Source organism: Mastacembelus armatus, chromosome 3 (genome assembly GCF_900324485.2).
Source record: "Mastacembelus armatus chromosome 3, fMasArm1.2, whole genome shotgun sequence".
NCBI classification, from domain to species: Eukaryota; Metazoa; Chordata; class Actinopteri; order Synbranchiformes; family Mastacembelidae; genus Mastacembelus; species Mastacembelus armatus.
In genome coordinates this window covers 27,319,385-27,337,496 of record NC_046635.1, presented here as the reverse complement: position 1 = coordinate 27,337,496, position 18,112 = coordinate 27,319,385, and the positions used below count along the sequence as shown (strand labels likewise).

The window sequence follows — 18,112 nt, the reverse complement described above, 5'->3', positions numbered from 1 at the left end:
GGATGGTTGGATGGATGGATGGATGGATGGATGGATGGATGGATGGATGGATGGATGGATGGATGGATGGATGGATGGATGGATGGATGGATGGATGGATGGATGGATGGATGGATGGATGGATGGATGGTTTTGTGTATTTCACAGAGAAATGGACTCACAGGTACGTGGTCAAACGTGATGTCAGTGACATTGTTGTTTGGGCAGCTCTGCCACGAGTTGTTGAGCCTGAAGCCAAAGGCACTGGTGTGCCGTCCGTCCAGTGCTGTATATTTTCTAAATGTACAGTTTTGAACGTTGATTGGCCCATCATAGATCTGCATGCCCCGGATAGGAAAATCACTGCAGGGAAACACACACACACACGCACACACACACACAAACTGTGACGAAGGGAGTGTCAGAGTTTTATACATGCAGTACAATGTGAATGTTTTGTTTGTTTGATACCTTCAAGGTCAATCATACAACAGTAAGCCAGTGAAAAGAGAAACAGACTGAAACTACAGTATACATTCTGGGTTTTTTGGACTTGGGAAAAGGACGGTTTGTATGGTTCCCTACAGTGGATGCTCATGAAAATAATTCATATCCACTGGCCTTCATCAAACTTTCACCACTTCACAGTCGGACTGCACTTGCGTAATGTTGTGCCCGAGCACATCTAGCTGAATGTCCGGCTGAAAATGAAGCATCCAGACAGTAGCACTTTGTATGGAGTTCTTTTTCCCACACAATAAATGAATCTTTAATAATATAGTTGGAGACATTCCTTCTGTACTCTGCCAAGTGGGCCAGGGCACGGGACTGATTTCTAGCATACCAAGTCTGGCTCTCACACATACCAGCCTTCATTAAAATGATACTCCACCCAAAATCTGTCTTTGGGGAATTAAAGACTTTAGCCTGAAAAGTGGCTGTTAAATGTCTTCAGTTTGCTCCTTCACACAGTCTGTTTAATACCAGATCACAGTGAACAAGTTTTCATGGTGGAGAAACCACTGCTGCAGCATTTTCCACTGTAAATATATTCTGTGTATATTCCAAACACATAGTTTACATATAATGTGAGACAGAAGCAGTGTGTTTAGCTATGTTTTACCAAAGCCTATTATCTCTGGAGTCTGTTCCAGGTGGCTGACCATCGCGACTTGTGAATGAACAAAGTAACAACTTTTACATCCAACTTCTAAACCCAAAAAGGTTTTCTATTTCACATTAGAAAGATTCAAGAACAAATGATATTGGTGATTTAGAAGTCACTAGATGAAATATATAAAAATAGTTTTGACATAAAAATATGTCAAAACTAGTTTTTAAGCCCAGTTATGGCTAGAAAAGAGAATGTAGCTACATGGCAGGGTTACATAACAGGAACTGTAATAAAATGAGTCATGGTTGTGTCATAATCCAGATCATCTGCATTTGTGTTTTTGACCTTTAGATGGGCAAACACATTAAATATCCCGACTCTAGTGTCGATGCAAACACATTCAACACATTCAGTGTATATACTGCTTCACATAACTCCATATATTTAAATGTATTTAAAACAATTGCTAATCTGACAAATTATGAGACAACGTTTCTATAGAAACATCATTTTGGGATGGTTTTTAGCTCATCTGGCTGCAAACACAGCTGATGAGAGTTCTGGAAACTTACATGCCACGTGGCAGGGTCCTGTCAGTGTGATCAGAACCCCCGCGCCCCCAGATCCAGGTGTCAGAGACGGGCATCCCATGATTGTCGCTTTCACCCACAAACAGGGAGTTCTTCACTTGCTGGCGAGAGCCATCATCATCAGGAAATGTCCCTCCACTGCACACACAGACAGGTAGAGTTAGAGTCAGGATGTGACAGCAGAAGCAGCAATCAATGTATTGACAGTGGGTAATAGTACATGTAGTAGAAATCAGTACTTTAAAGTTTTGTAATTGACCCCACAGTGTGAATTCTGTTTATTTTGCAAACATCATGATAAATTCATTATTCAAGTGACACCTGAATACAGAATTAAAAAGAATACAAACTGCAGAATACAGGTGAATTATGCGTCTGTATGTTTGTATTTCTCTAACACTGAGTGACTTAACTGAGTACTAACTTTCTCACGTCACCTGACAGCATAAAAACTATCAATTAAAATAGCTTTAGCTTTAGCTAGCTGCTCTGCATACACTACTGCACATTGCCTCTCTCTGTGTTAACATGTTTATCTGTTTTGTGTTGAAAACATACTGCTCCCCTTTACTCCCCTGAAAGCTCATGAATATGGCTGAGTCTTTCGTCTGTGCATGCAGACTTTGGTGCATTTTTGTTATTAATTTATTTTGTGTATTTTAGAATGTTCAGCATTGCCTGCTGATATTTGTAGATTTTGTAATATTGCAGAAATACACAAAGAACCTGGAAAACTATTGAGCCAACCAGCTCACCTGTTGCAGCTCACTCACATTGCTCAAGTGGAAATAAATAATAAACCCAACATCACTTTCTCAGTCTGTCTGAGCAAATGAAAAGGCAAACCAGTTTTATACATCAAGACCATTTTACGCATAATAACTAGCACAGTTGCTTGGTGGTTAGCACTGTTGCCTCAGAACAAGAAGTTTCTTGGTTCGAAACCCAGCAGAGATTGGTGACTCTAAGTTGCCCATAGGAGTGAGTGTGAGTGTGTGAGGTTGTGTGTCTCTATGTGGCCCTGTGATGGACTGGTGACCTGTCCAGGGTGGACCCCTGCCTTTCACCCACAGAGAGCTGGGATAGGCTCCAGCAGATCCCTGGGACCCTGAATAGGAATAAGTGGGTATAGATGATGGATGGATAACTAGCACTAGTCTTGGTTGTCCTTGAAGAGGAGAATATTACATACTAGGGAAGTCTCAGAGGTTACTAGATGAGGTTGCTCTTGGGAATAAATGCTGTCAAGTTGCAGTAATGTCAAATCTACTGTTTTCGGAGCTTAACCAATATTAGGATATACAGCCTCTACTGCTTGACAGTTCTTTTTTTAAAACCTGTGCCTTGTTGAATCCCACACCTTTATGGAAGTAATACTAAACAAGTGAAGGTCAGCCTTGAAGCTCTGAAATGCATTAGAAGTAGTAGTATCTCCATTAATTAGTATAACATTTATAGTGCATGCAATTTTTGTATGGCAACAATTTGAATCCACACTAACATTTCCTGATTGTTTTTCCACAGTGACACACTTGAACTATGTAAAAATTTTCCTTCCCTCCTCTTTTCAGTTGGCAAACTGCCACAGAGCAAACATCTAGTAAGGAGTGAGACAGGGAGCCAGCCTGACCATATCATTCATTTATGTCAAGAAATCTGTTTTTCTTACAAAAGTCAGCATAAATTCAGGTTAACGAAAACAGCTCTGCTGTATGATTGGTTTCAAATAAATGATCACAGGGATCGACTGGTACTGGGCACCTACAACCACGCTCAGTTACTCTGTCAAGTGACATCCTGTCCATGCTCAGTTCAGGCTCCTTACTGTGATCACCTACACTTTTAAATACAGTCAAATTCAGAATAACAATTTTTTCTTTATGCAACTCTGATTTAAGGACGAAAATGCTGTTTAATCTGCATGGAAGGTTGAATCAGGGGGAAAAATATGTGATTAGAAATTGACTCACCTTAGTGAGGATGAACTGTATGCACCCATGGGCACCCTGCTTTGTAAAGTCAGTTGAAAACTTCTCACTAATTCCCACCTCTGTGACCATCACAACCCTAAATTACTTTCCACACTGCATCAAAGCAATCGTTTCCCAGTGCATTCTAAGCAGACTCCTTATAGGGCACTTCCAATTACTTGTACAGGCACAAAGGGGGAGAGAGAAAAAGAGTCCAGCACCAACACAAGTAAATGCAAATAGGAGCCCTTTATTAGAAATATGAACAGCAATTTAAAAGCAGGGGGTCTTACCTTGCCAGAGTAAGGCCAATGCCATTATCAGCGAATCTAAACAAGAAAGAGAATATTATTGCTGTGAGCACAGTAATAGTCTGAGGTCTCCAGAGACCACATACACACACATATACAGACAGTCTGGAAAAGATAAAAAGTTATTATTAGATAGGGATGAAATTTTCACCTCATTTCTGTCATCGCATGTGTATAAAAAAACAAGCCATGCTACTTGAAACTCATGATGATTTTCAACTACATGTATCTGCACTGAAAGTTGACAAACTTCACTCAGACAAACGCACTTTATAATTCACTCGCCTATTTATTTAGTCCATGTATTTTCACTTTTGGGTCCATGCATGCACATGGTACTTACTGACAGTCATCCAGCCAAACATCCCCTCCTCTCAACCAGGCTCCATGGTCCTGGTTCTTATAGGCAACAAAGTGGTGGATGAGGGCAGGGACTCTGGGTTTGAAGGGGTCAGCATCCTGGTGGGGGCCATACCTAAAACAAACCAAAAAAATTGGCACACAACACAACACCACAGACACAGAGAGAGTAGAGAAGACAGTGTTAAAGTTGTAATTAGTTATAGATTTTAGTTCTAGCTGTTTTGGTGAAACCTGTGGTTAAACCTTTGTTTTAATATTACAGCTCCCACAGTTCCACTGGAAATGAAAGGTGTCAAGCATGAGCACTTGACCTACTGGAACTCAGTCAGAAATACACCTGAACAAAAGCAAGTTGCATATATGTTGACAGCCACCAAACAAAGTGGGCTGAAAGTGGATTGATTGAGTTATCTGCAGTATATTGTATATGATGAGCTCCACGTGATATACACTGTAATACTTTCTACTATGAGCAATATTGTTTTTGCTTTTTTTGGGATTCACTCTTTACTCTTAGACTTGATAGCTCTCGAAACTGCCCAGACTTCGCCTTGAGTGAGACTGTTTGTAGTAAAGCAGTCTATAGTTCTGCTCTTCCTGCCCATCAGGAGCACTTCTCATTGCAAGATGCTCGCTGAGAAAGACAAGATGTCCCAGCTTTAAAACGCATCACTGCACAACTCAGGAGGGAGTAGTGTGTTAGGGCGGATTCATACTGAAAATGTGAGATCAGGATGACACACTGGGTCTTTCACACATGGGACTCGCAGATACACTGGTCTCTATTCTACTTTTATACTTTTACTTGATTTCAGTGGAAGGACCCTTACTTCTACTTTACTGTTGATCTATATGATAATAATATCAGCACAATAACAAATATCAAATATCAGCCTTTGTCAGTTATAAAACATCAGCATGACACATGAACATTACACACTGAAAATCCATCATGCTGAATTGTACTGGGTGTGATGTGATGTGAGTTGTCATACTGGGTGTTTGTTATGGGGTGAGGAAATTTATAGATCTGAGGAGGAGTCTGACCTGGATCCAATCAGAGACAAGAAGGGTCTCTTGTCCTTGTCATTGGCCTGGGTGGTCTTTACTCCATTGTCAAGGATTATTCCAGCCTGCAATGGAGAAAATGAAAAATGTATTTAATGCATTAAAATATACAAATGATAAATAATGAAGCAATGTTAGACACAGGGGTGGGTTTACCTGACCTGGAGGGACTTTGAGACATAAGTCAGACTGTGTTTTTTCATATCTCTGAATGGGTTGCCACAAAATCCTGTTTTTATTGAACTTTATTTTTATTATATGAAAACACTGAATCTGCACTTTAAATATTAGATTACATAATGAATTATCTGACCTTTTGGTTGAGCTGAAGCCATTATTTTAGTGTCATTTCCTCCCTTCATGCAGGAAGAGTGCATGAGTGTAGTTGTGAAACATGTTTATTAACTGGGTAGAAGAGGACTTACACTTTCCTTTTGTGGTCCCTTCCAGATGTGTGTTGAACAGCCCAGCATCAGGTCTTAATTAGCAGCAGTGCATACTGATTAAATCAGCTGCAGCTGCTCTCATTTATATTAGTCTTAGTGAATCTTCTGCTACATTTTGTGGCACTGGCAGTGTTTGTGGTAGGCTTAATTAAGTTGGCTATTAAGCTTGATCTACGGCATCTTGCTGTGGTACTAAAATGCAAGTGGGTAGCTGCTGTCATCTCAAAAATGTGATTTTATTTTATAATGTCATAAGGGAGCTAAAACTTTAAATAACCAAGCCTAAGGAGTTCTTCATCACAAAAACATTTCACATTTTACATATAAACAAAATGAGCACAACACAGTCCCGCTATAGCGCAGATTAATGATGCTGCTATAGCACATGATGTATAGTGACATGGACACCAGTTGAGCAATGCTCTGAATACACGTACACCTTTGTGATGTCTTTTCGCCACCTTTCCAAAGCCAAAAACACAAGAGCAATGTATAAGGAATATATATGACTTTGTGTTTGTCTGCCAATACCAAGAGTTAGTATATCATTAACTAATTACATCTATTCGTGGAAAAACTCCTGTTAAGGACCAACTAGACATTGTCTAGAAAAAAACTGTGATATTTCTTCTGATTTTCTCTTGAGTAGGACTCAAATACTCATCACATGGCCCTGATTAAGCGAGATATCATACATATAGCCCTCAAAAGCATGGAGCACTGTAAAGGTTTCTGATTTTCAAATTATTCTGCTGGAATAAATCACAACACATCGGGCTAGTTAAGTATTTACAACTACAACTGATAAAATCTGCCAGCAACAGTTGCCATTTCAGTATATATGCTCATTGTATAACACTGAGAAGCTTGATTTTGTCTGCTGTCAAAACCAAGAGCCTATTGCTTTTAGAAATACAAAAAATATGAAGAATTCAAGTGGTCATGTCTGCCATCATTATCACTGTAAAGGCATATGTGCAGTGCTAGACTGGAAAGCTTGACATGCATAGAAACTGTAATAGGGCACGGCATAGCAGAGGCTGAGTTACCTACTTTCCCTTCTAGCAGAAATACTGCAATGTCCTTTTTCTGCCACCTCAGGAATTTAAGTTCCACTTCTTTTCGTGCCGTTCTGGTATTTACCAAGTCATCAGAAAAATACCTGTCTTTTTAGCTGCCACATGTGTGAACTGCTCCTCTGCATAGCTAGAGTTGCTTCAGATAGTATTCATACACTTTGCTTTCTGCACATTTTACAGTTAAATATTTTTCCTTCTCCAAACAAATTTCCAATCTAGTAAATTGCAAAAAGTGAAGGGATGTGATCACTTTCTGAAGTAACCGTATACACCGTAAATTCTGCTAAATTGTTCAAATGAATCATCAGGTGAAACTTGAGCTTCACTTATGGGGAACATCCCACATCAACCAAGGATGTTGCAAGAGTTCCTACTACCACAACCTCGGTTCTTGGATTCAGCTCAGGAATTTAGGAATTTAGTTCTGCATGAAGGTCAAAGGAATATGATCACAGACCATGAAATCAAATGACACTGACACCCACAAATCTGCATGTTACCACACGACAGCAGAAGCATGCAGTGGTTGGATACAGCACACCAGACAACTCATCTGCTGCTGTAATACCAAGAAGAATTTGACTCAGTTCTTCCATGGAGCAGTGTAATTTTGTATTCTGTGATTTTGTGTTGCTACACTCCAATTGTTGGATATTCAATTTTTACAATACATACATTACATTTACATTTACATACAGTTTCATTACTGAAAATGTAGCTCATAATGTAAGGGTAACAATCATCGACACTGGAGTTTACAGTACTTTTAAAACATGCTGATGTTAAATCCATAAATTGTTTCCAAAAATGCATTTAAGTTTTCAGAACCACAATGATGTTTCAGGAAATGAACCAAAGCCATTGAGAAAAGCTGTAATGGAGCTTTAAAGTTGGGTAACACCCAGTTTAGTGGTAACTGGGACACATCAGTGGTTTGATCAGTGTCTGTCTCAGATATCACTTAGGGGAACTATAAATCCCATAACCAGGCTGGAAACATTCAGTCTAACTTTCACTAATGTACCAAATAAAAAGCTAACCCCAGTTTCTTTTCAGAGTACTAAAGCACAATCCTCTAACTCTTCCTTACATAAAATAAAAATGCAAATAATTATAAAAACAATCCACAGTCAATTTGCTCCTTCAAAACACCACCACAGTGTTGATGCTCTGAATGCCCAAGCTGTAGTCCTGACACGACCTTTTCTCTCACAAACATCCTGGGGTGGCAGCCTGACATGAGTTATGCACCCATTAGGATGATCCAAATTAAAAGTGAAGAAGGGAAAGAAGGAGTGAGATGTGAGAGAAAAGAGATCACTGTTGGGGTTAGAGAAAGTAGGGAGGTAACAATAACACTTCCTCTCCACCAGCGCATCATAAATCTCCCTCTGCTCGAGCTGTGCTGTGCTTGATGCCGCAGGCACATCTAAACTCTCTCCTGTCCTCTCCATCTCTTCCCTCTCTTTTGGCTCACGTCCTCTGTTTCTGTTGCCTGTCCTTGATTTTGTTGTTCTCACTGTTCTCCTGTTGCTGGTCCCCTATTTTTTACATATCAGGTCACATTTAATAACCTGTAATCTTGTTTTTCTCATAGTTTTTAGTAATGGGGTGTTTGTGCTATTCAAAATAAATGCTGATAGATTTATCTGGTAATAATGAGTAACAAAGGCATCCATATGGTGTATTAGCTGCTGTTGTTTAATCTCGGTAACACTTTGGGCAAACAACACTAATAAACCAGAACATATTTAGGCCACTGTGATATAATGACCTCTAGTTATGGAAAACCATGGGAGGAATTATCAGGTGACAACAGGAACCCTGGGACTGTTGTTGTTATTCTTACTGTGAGATGTTTAATGAACCAGTGTGTAAAGAAACAGACTTTTCCACCCACTAATGCATCAAAGCTGACATATGGGAGGTTTTCATCATTTTATCAATAATTTTATCAATGATTCTTAAATTTAAAGGGGTCCTCTGGCAACAGCTTAGCAGTATATGGCTCTGTGATTGTAACATGAAATTGTACACTCTAAATTTTATATCTGTACATCACTAGTCCCAGTTGCTTTTCTCCCTCAAGCAGTGTTTGTCAGACTCACCCTGTAGTTGGAGTGGGCTCTGTTGTTGGTGAACTGGCCCATAGGAATGTGTTCAGTGTGCCCCGGGGAGTACATCCCTTCTGAGGGGCCAGTGGGTACATGGTGGAAGATAAACCAGAAGCCTGTTTCCTGAGGAATTATATACACACATAAGGTATACATACATGTTAAGACATGTAGGTTTTCTAATGAATGTAAATGTAGAACAAAAATGAACTTCTGCACATGTAGCCTCATGTTTTGTTCATACATAAACAAAAAAAATGTTCCTATACATAGTCACAGCTCTGCCTGTTTTTCTTTGGATTTTGCAGGTATGCAAATGAGAAAAGTTATTGTATTGGAGAGTATAAATGAAACTACATTCTGCTCGATGTATCCTTGTGAAATCCCAGAGGTATGATCATAATTGGCACTCTATCATAGTGAAAATGTGGTAGTGCCTCTCTGTCTGTTGTCTCCTTGATTCTGAAGTTAATAGGAGTATACAGCCATTAATCTGACCTGGCAACGTGGTAATGAGACAGACCTCCACCTGGAGTGAGATGGGGGCTGGGGTGAAAGGTGGAGAGGGAGGGAGGTGAAGGAAGAGAAAGTGAAAAGCTGGAGTGAGAAACTCACCTCTGAGCCTGCAGCAGCACAGTTGATGAGGTTGTTATTGGGGTTGGCGATCCAGAAAGTAGAAGTCGCGCTATAAAAAGGGATAGCATTGGAAGGGAAGAAAGAGAAAAAAAGCTTGGTTATTGGATTTCACACCAATAGTCTGAACCAGTGATGTAGTGGTAATAAACAAAGTGTTAACACTGCTTCATAAAAACACACCTAGAACAAGTGGGGAAGTAAACACAACTCTATTAGTGCACAGGCCTTGAATCGCTTCTACTGTATTTATATATTCATGTAAATTTATTACTGTATATTACAAATAAGTAAATGTATGCAGTGTTTCAGCCTGTCCTGCTCAGGGTTGGGGGGAGGGAGGGGGAGGTGCAGGAGAAAATCCCAGCTCACATTAGATGAGTGACGGGTCCCAGTCTATCACAGGGCTGGCACAGTGACAAATATTCATGCTTACATTCACACTTAGAGGACACTTTGTGTCTCTAATCAAACTAACTTGCATGTGTTTGGACTCATTGGGGTTAGCAACACATGGCCAATTGTGGGCTAATGCATCTACCCTCAATGGAGTGTCCTGGTCCCATAGGGTGAAGAACAGAGGGCACTGGGTGCATACAGATTTACTCAGAGCTGCCCAAAATGCCCCCAGATAAGCTCTGCCACTTTGAGGTACAGCCTCCATTTTGCATAATGGGATTAGGCCTGGAGAGCAAGTCCGCTTCTGAATTCCATACACTTGCCACATGGGCAGCCCCCGGGGAGAGAAGTTCCATGATGCTCCACGCAATCAGAAAACGACTGGCCAAAATGAAAATGTCCTCACTCCAATGATGTCAAACTCAAACTGGTCCTTACAAAGACACGCACACACGCACACACACACGCGCACACGCACGCACACACACACACACACACACACACACACACACACACTTTTCCCTCCCTTTCATTTGTTAGACAGGCATTATGTTTAAAGCATAAAGATGAAGCTCAGAATATAAAGCAGTTTAATCCAGGTCATGTGATTTTTTATCTCACCACACTGGCTGCGCCTTCAGCTGCACATATAAAGGCAAATGTTAGGGATACATAATGGAACTGGTTTTCACTGACATGGCGTCATCGACATGTCTTCCAACATGATGGGCCTGGAAGGGATTTGTTATTTCTAACATTATCTAGTCTCATCATTCTGCTCCTCTTCCTCATTTCCTCTCACCTAATTCATGTAATTATAATAGCCTTTAATGCTCAGTGTACCATGCTGTTGATAAGGCTTTTTGTCCAGTATGTCTGGATTGTTATATTGTGTAATGATTTCTAAATCCCTCTGTATTTACTACTCTTGTTCAAAAGTTCTGATTTGACCAAACATAATTGTACTAACAACGTTGACAATGTAAGATTTATGATGACTAATTTCAAGTCAGCTTTTCATGTTCCCTCGTGGCTTTCTCTGTCACTTCCCCCGTCATTGCTCAGTTATATATGTGTTGAATTTAAATGCTCAGATGAAAACAATAAATTTTAGTCATATTTGGCAGGAACAGGAGACATGTGGGCTGCATGAGGAGGATGAGAACGCTCATTTACACTGAGCTAGATGGATATGTGGGGCCTAAACGCTTTGCTCATTTAAAGTTTGTGTGTGTCTGTGTGTGCGTGCGTGCTTGTAAAGACCAGTTTGAATTTAAACTATGGAACTGGTAAAAATCTGCTCTAGTAAAAGTGTGTCCATTTGTATTATAAAGGAATCCATCTGCAATTTGCATGTGCTACAGGGTAAGTCCCAGCACTTGGCATTTGAACATACTGAACTGAATTATCAGTTTTTCTACCATCGTATTTGAGATGCAAGTTTTTGATGTGGCTTGAATTTTTAGATCCGTATTGAGTGTGCTGCAATTGAATGTAGTTCTTGAATATTTAGGGATAAGCATTTTCTTAGACTCTAGCAGATTTCCATGACCCTAGTCAGGAATAAGCAGGCATAGATAATGAAAAAATGAATGAATGAATGAATGAATGTTCTTTCTGAATTTGAGAATCCTGAAATAATGCATACAAAAAATTAAAATTTTGAAATTATACAACTCTAAATTAAATTAAATTGATTGTTGAGAATTTTACAAAGTAAATTTTAGACAACTTCAGAAAAATGAATTACAAAGTCAGATATTTCAGTGCAATAAATTCAGTTGTATTAAAATTTCCAAGCTGTATATTCAGTAGTGATGAAATTTCAAAACGTTTTATTCAAGTGTTGATAAAATTAAAATCTTTATGTTAGATATTTGTTTTCATAATTGCCAAACAACATGAAAGGTGAATTTGGTGACAGGAGAAATATGTCATATTTGCACATGGCAACTGTTGGATATATAATAACTGGAATTATTTACTTCATCAAATGTGACCACCACTGCACAACCTTACTTTCCCTTTGCTCCATCAAGGACACAAGTTGAAAGCCTGTGAGTTTTTATTAGCGTGTCAGTGTCCTTGTCATTATATGTATACAAGTCAAATGCCCCCGTGTCTCTACTACTGGATATTTTTTACTGACAGACAAGATGTGATGAGAGAGTTATGTTCTGCTACTTGACTCTGCCCTGCAAAAAGGCTGAATAAAATATAACTGCACATTTCCACAAGTGGGTTGACTTCAACAACTAACAGTTAAGAAGGGCTTAGTAGAGAGGCATAGGTAAACAAAGAGTCAGACGAAAGCAAACCTGGAGCATAGAAGGGGGACATGTGGAGAAAGCAAAGGTTTAAGGTGATGTGTTGCCATGTGCTAAGCTGCTGTGGAGCTAAACTGCATATCTGCAGTTTCTATTCATATTCATCACCCTAAGCTGCTTTTTCTCACATACCAACAAATAAGACTGTAATGGCTTTCTCATTATTCCTGGTGCATGTGTGGAAGTACTTTCTGAGACACAGACATGAACACAAAAAGAAAAACCCAGAAAAGATTGTGGGTATGGTTTAAATAAGCAGGTATTAAACAATTTGGAGAGTAGAAATCTAAGCCAAAATGATGCCACCCATTACTGATGCACTTGTGTAAAGTCCAGAAATGAAAGAGGCAAATAGAGAAATAAGACCAAAATCTGAAGATGATACTTTGACACTTTGAACAGATGAACAATAAAACAAAAAGGTCAATTCCCAGTTCTATCTATGCAAACCCAAACTCTGTTCACTCACTGTTTGTGTACACCATGGCAGTGCTCAATGTTTGACTAACGTTTGGGTCTGAACACTTTGGCTTAGTGTGAATTTAATACACAAGCCCTACACTAATTAGACTGAGATAATACATGCGAGTGTCCAGACATGGGTTGTACCTGATAGCCAGCAGTCAAAAAAAATTGTGCTGTGTGAGACTGAAGCGTTTATCTGGAAATGTCTGAATTGTGTAAATGTGTTAGCAAAGCTGTGAAGTCTAGACATGGAGGGGAACACCACTCACTGACAGATATAAACTGATCAGTGTCAGGTTTAGTGTCTTTTTGCACCTCTTTCAAAGCGCCAGCGAAACAGAATCGTCAATGAAGACCAAAGACAGACAACACTGGCAGTCTGTCACCACACAGGACAGACCAGAACCTGCATCTACTGTGAACAGGTCCAAGGTCACCAACCATGTGGACAGACAGAGAAACAACAAGGTCATTAAGATCTGACACCAGAGACATCTTTGATCAAAGAAAGGCGTTTAGTATTTAACCCCACATTCATTGATGAGTCAGATGCTATTGAAAACCTCAGTTTTTTCTGACACATTCTGCCATTGTTATTATCCAAGTTCTGGGAGAATCTGAGCATATAACTTCATTTTTCTCTGTGGTAAAACTGATCCTATCTGAACCTGTGGATGACAGCATACTTGGAGTCAAAGATGAAGTTCAATTTAGTTGAGTTTGGCAACAAAACCAGGTGGAAACAATACAGCCTGAGCTCACCTCTGATGCACTGATTTGGTGTGTAGTCATATTTATTATTACACCTGCCCTGATCACTCACCCTAATCATAAGCTTCTTCCATAGTAGCGTAATTGGAACAGCTAGGTGGATGTACTACATGCAAACTTGGCATACCTATTGCAGTATTTCTTAGGTATGTCATGTGTTGTGCTGAGATTGTGTTGGACATTAAAACATTTACACAAATACATCTTACTGGTTTTGTAGAGAAAACGTGAAATGAGCCAGACTTTCGACTTATCCCTCTGAACATCTTTTGTCAGTGATGACACAGTTATTTCAGTCACTTTTCATGTGAACAGCTAAATGCGACACTATGAACATCTTCTGTTATCTGCACATGTAACCACCATTATGCCCTTATAATGTCAACTTTAGTCCCCATAGTGTTGTGACTGTGTAATTGATGTGAAAGCAGCGTAATGGGGACACTGTGAAAACAGTGTGATCACCACAAATGAAATTCCTCCCAAATCCACCCAAGTTGTTGTTTTTCTGTAAATGTGTAAAGTAAAAGCAAAATAAACCTAAGAAACAATTAAGTAATAATAACTTGGCACAATAAAGCCATCCTACAAATATATATCCTCAGCATTTTTCATCTGAAACTTTATCGTTATAACCTGATATGTTTTTCTTTTCTTGACGGAAACTAAATACGTTGAAAATATAGTTTCTCCTCCCTCAGGGCAAAATGTTTGATTCCTGCTTGTGTGACCTCATCTGTGTCATAGCACTGAACATTAGGCCTGTTATACATTATATAATTTCATTTATCAATTTCAATATGCTTACAGTTGTTTCTAATGCAATAATCTTATTCTCATCACTGCTAACCCTTTCACCATGACTCATCTGAAAGAGAGAGGAGACTTTGTCTGCTCCTTTTGTGTTGGACCCGTCTCTTACTCATCCCATCTGACAGAAAACACATCAAGGAGCCAGGGGGGTGCACAACCTTGATTGGGGGTGGCAGAGACTTTGATTACACTGAACTAATTCCCTTCTCATTTAATCTGAGCTGCTGCAGGGGGTGATGGGAAAAGGAGTGTATATCTTTGTTATGTCTGCATAATTAAGAAGAGAATTTAACAGTCTGATGAAGATGAGGGCTGTAGTACAGAATAAAGCCACTTTGCCACAGTTACGTTAAATACAAATGGGTTTGTCACCCATGTAGGCCTAAACGATTGAATTTATTACTGTACAGTATGTAGATCATTATACAATTCTCTCCCCACATAATGTATACTCTTCCTTTGCGGATTCATAAACACTTGCATTTCAGTGTCTTGCCATCAAACAATATTTCAAGTTTAGAATAAAACGCTTTGTTTAACATGTCATTTAACCCTGTGATGGACTGGGGACCTGTCCAGGGTGTACCCCTGCCTTTCACCCAGAGAGAGCTGGGATACACTCCAGCAGATCCCTGGGACACTAAAGAGGAATAAGTGGGTATAGATGATGGATGGATAACATGCCATCACTTTCCATTTGTACAACTCGACCCATGTGAAAAACAATATTTATATATAATTTAACAGTTTAATATCAGTTACACTTTTGAAACAATACAGCAACACAACACAGTCTATACCCTAATTAGGCATCTTTAATAGTAATAAATTGGTGCCCTCCTAGAACACAGTATCATTTTTTCACAACACATCCAACACATTTGGACTGCAGGGTATAATGGACACTGCAGGCACTTGAAGGTGTTAGTGATGCTTTACCCTGGATGTCCAGTGGGTATAATTATATACTTAAAGCAAGAAAAGAAAGACAGCGCCATGGAAAGTGCTATGAAAGTAAGGATTAAAAGGTGTAATGTGGTACATTCATTAAAATAAATATAACTGCAGAGCTTCTGATACCACATCAGTGAAATGAGCTGCTGAACTCATTTATGAGAACCCCTGAGAGCTGATGTTTACATCAGTTACAGCACTTTTGAGCCACATATTTGCATGTATAAGACTGAAAACAAAACAGCTTTTATTTTCTTTCTTGTAACTAAAAGGCAATACAGTCAATCAAAAGTGTCTATATATACTTGCTTTGTGTCTGTGTATAAAGAAGATAGACAGACAGACCTTTAATGACCAATTCACCAATTTGTGTTCAGCCTCTGCACTTTCACAGTGACATTTTTTTCTATTTCTATTTTCATTCTGAACCTGCTAATTATTTGATTTGTATTATTTATAGGTATATAATTGTCCCTGCGAGTGTTCTCCTTGTCTGTCTGTTGGACCATAGCAGAATTATTTCTCTGCTCACATCTATGTTCGTTTTTTGTGTATTCATTTAAGTTTTCAAATAGTGTGGCAAGGAGAAAAGATTTTTAACAGAAATGTGATGATATTGCTAGTTTAAGTTTAATTACTTATGGTCTGTCTCTATGGTGTCACATCTGTCTCATGCACATTTGGTAGAACAAATGCACCACTACCTTAATCAATACTTTGGCACTGGTGACATGTCTGTGTTTTGGGGCCATACTGAACTCTGCAATACTCCTAAAAATGGAACTTCACACTCGGTCAGAGGTTTTATTAGTTTTATTACAATCCATATACTGCTACCATTACTAGAAACAAGTAAAATTAGTGAAGATTTACAGTACTGTATTAAATACAGTCAATTTGTTTCTTTAATTATGTCATCTCTGTATATATTATATTTGTGATAATAATTAACTTTATAATGTCTATAGGGCTACGTGATTATTCAGATTCAGTGAAAAATGATATCACTCTAGTAATACTGGACTGTATGTACTGGGGCTGGTAGATGTTCATACTTATTGGATGATTTCTTGGCGTTTAGTAAAGGACAGTTGACCAAGGAGGAATTACCCACATCAGACCACGTGTTTTCCACAGGGTATTATTGTGGAAACACAATGTCTTTCCTAAGATGAAGTTTCTCTCCAGATATCTATTACACCTGTAACATTTATCAAACGTGGGCGCTACATCACACAGAAAACACTGGAATTAATGATTTAGCTGATTGTTGAAAGTATTATCAAGTAATTAAATTGATAATGAGATGAGTCAGAATCTCTCAGACTGATCAGTGATTTATTGATCACATCGTACCTGTGCTTTGCTGTCATCCCTCAGGGCAGCAGAGCACAATATTAGGGAAAAAGAAAACCTTTTGAGATTTGACATGTTATGTATACCAGTGGTGTCTGCACTGCAGGTCAGACAGAAAGATGAAGTTAACTAGATAATCTGATGGACACAGAAGCTGCATCAACTTGAACTATCTCTTGTTCTGTCTTCCTGTTTGTTTCTGCTATAGCTTTAACCCCTTGTATCTCATTTGCTTTGCGTCTTTGCTTCTGTTGCATGGAAAACATACTTTTTGTTGATATTAGCAGTTAAACGTCTGCCTGTCGTGAACCCCAGTGCTTCCCAATAAATATCTCTTAAGAGCTTCCGTGTGACCAAACAAATATCCACACTATAAATAGGTCTGTCTGTTTGCACCAGACATTATGAGACACACTTACTATGGCTGATTCTATTCAACCAACCAGTCGTATTTTATTGAACCAGTTCTATTTTATTGGACCAGTCGTATTTTTCTGAGACCAGTCGTATTTTTCTGAGAATAGTCGTATTTTTCTGAGAATAGTCGTATTTTATTGGACCAGTCGTATTTAATTGGACTAGTCATATTTTATTTGACCAGACATAATTGTGTGCTGTGCTGAAGAGGTTAAAAAGTCCATGCGGTTTACACATGGCTTACCTGCAGTCTTGGCGTGGGTTGGCCACATATCCTGGGTAAGCTCCATCAGTAATGTCACGGCACATTTTGCTGTCTCTGTCTGACGGCAGCAGGGTCCCTGCTCGCACCATCAGACCCAGACAGTGGTCAAATGTGTTCCTCTCTTCTGGACCATCTTCCGTGAAGAAACAGTGGCCTAGTGTGTCATAGCCCACCACATCTTTTACCTGGGAGGGAACAGACGTTGAATTATACTGATCACAGGCTGACAGCGCTCACGTCCCAAATCTAACTAGGGAAATAACTGCCAACAAAGATGTAAATTCCCAAAGCTTATTTCGTCATTTTTACACTACTTATATGCAGCAGTATTTCATATGACGGACTGGAGCATTATTAGGGTGAAGACGCTGACAGTTGTCTGTGCCTGTGTGTCAAACAGCAGTGCGGAGTCACTGTTCTTCTTTGAGTCTCTGGGGATAGACTGCACGATGAATGCTTGGAGAGATCTGAATACTGTTTTCTAAAATGCCACTTCAATCATTACTCACCAAGAACATTTCCTGCAAATGTTTAATGCCGCCACAGTTTTGGACCCTTGAGCACAAACATTAGAATTCTTATTAAGTTGAGCTGGCTGACCTCCTGCTGACTCCCCCCCACACATTAACAGCATGAAATGTTGAACTGATAAGGTTCTTTGTGACATTTAAATTTTCA

The 18,112-nt window shown here is 39.3% G+C and overlaps 1 protein-coding gene across 1 annotated transcript in view; it reads right to left on the bottom strand.

Moving 5' to 3' along the window:
• Positions 1 to 18,112, bottom strand: part of cemip (cell migration inducing hyaluronidase 1) — a 125,174-nt gene that overhangs the window by 11,355 nt on the left and 95,707 nt on the right. Inside the window, exons 14-21 of the mRNA XM_026294208.1 lie at positions 17,414 to 17,619; positions 9,650 to 9,719; positions 9,029 to 9,157; positions 5,375 to 5,460; positions 4,308 to 4,439; positions 3,947 to 3,982; positions 1,666 to 1,821; positions 162 to 342 (exon numbers count right to left, since the gene is read on the bottom strand). Coding sequence (XP_026149993.1) covers positions 162 to 342; positions 1,666 to 1,821; positions 3,947 to 3,982; positions 4,308 to 4,439; positions 5,375 to 5,460; positions 9,029 to 9,157; positions 9,650 to 9,719; positions 17,414 to 17,619 — 996 coding nt within the window. The remainder of the gene's footprint in view (positions 1 to 161; positions 343 to 1,665; positions 1,822 to 3,946; positions 3,983 to 4,307; positions 4,440 to 5,374; positions 5,461 to 9,028; positions 9,158 to 9,649; positions 9,720 to 17,413; positions 17,620 to 18,112) is intronic.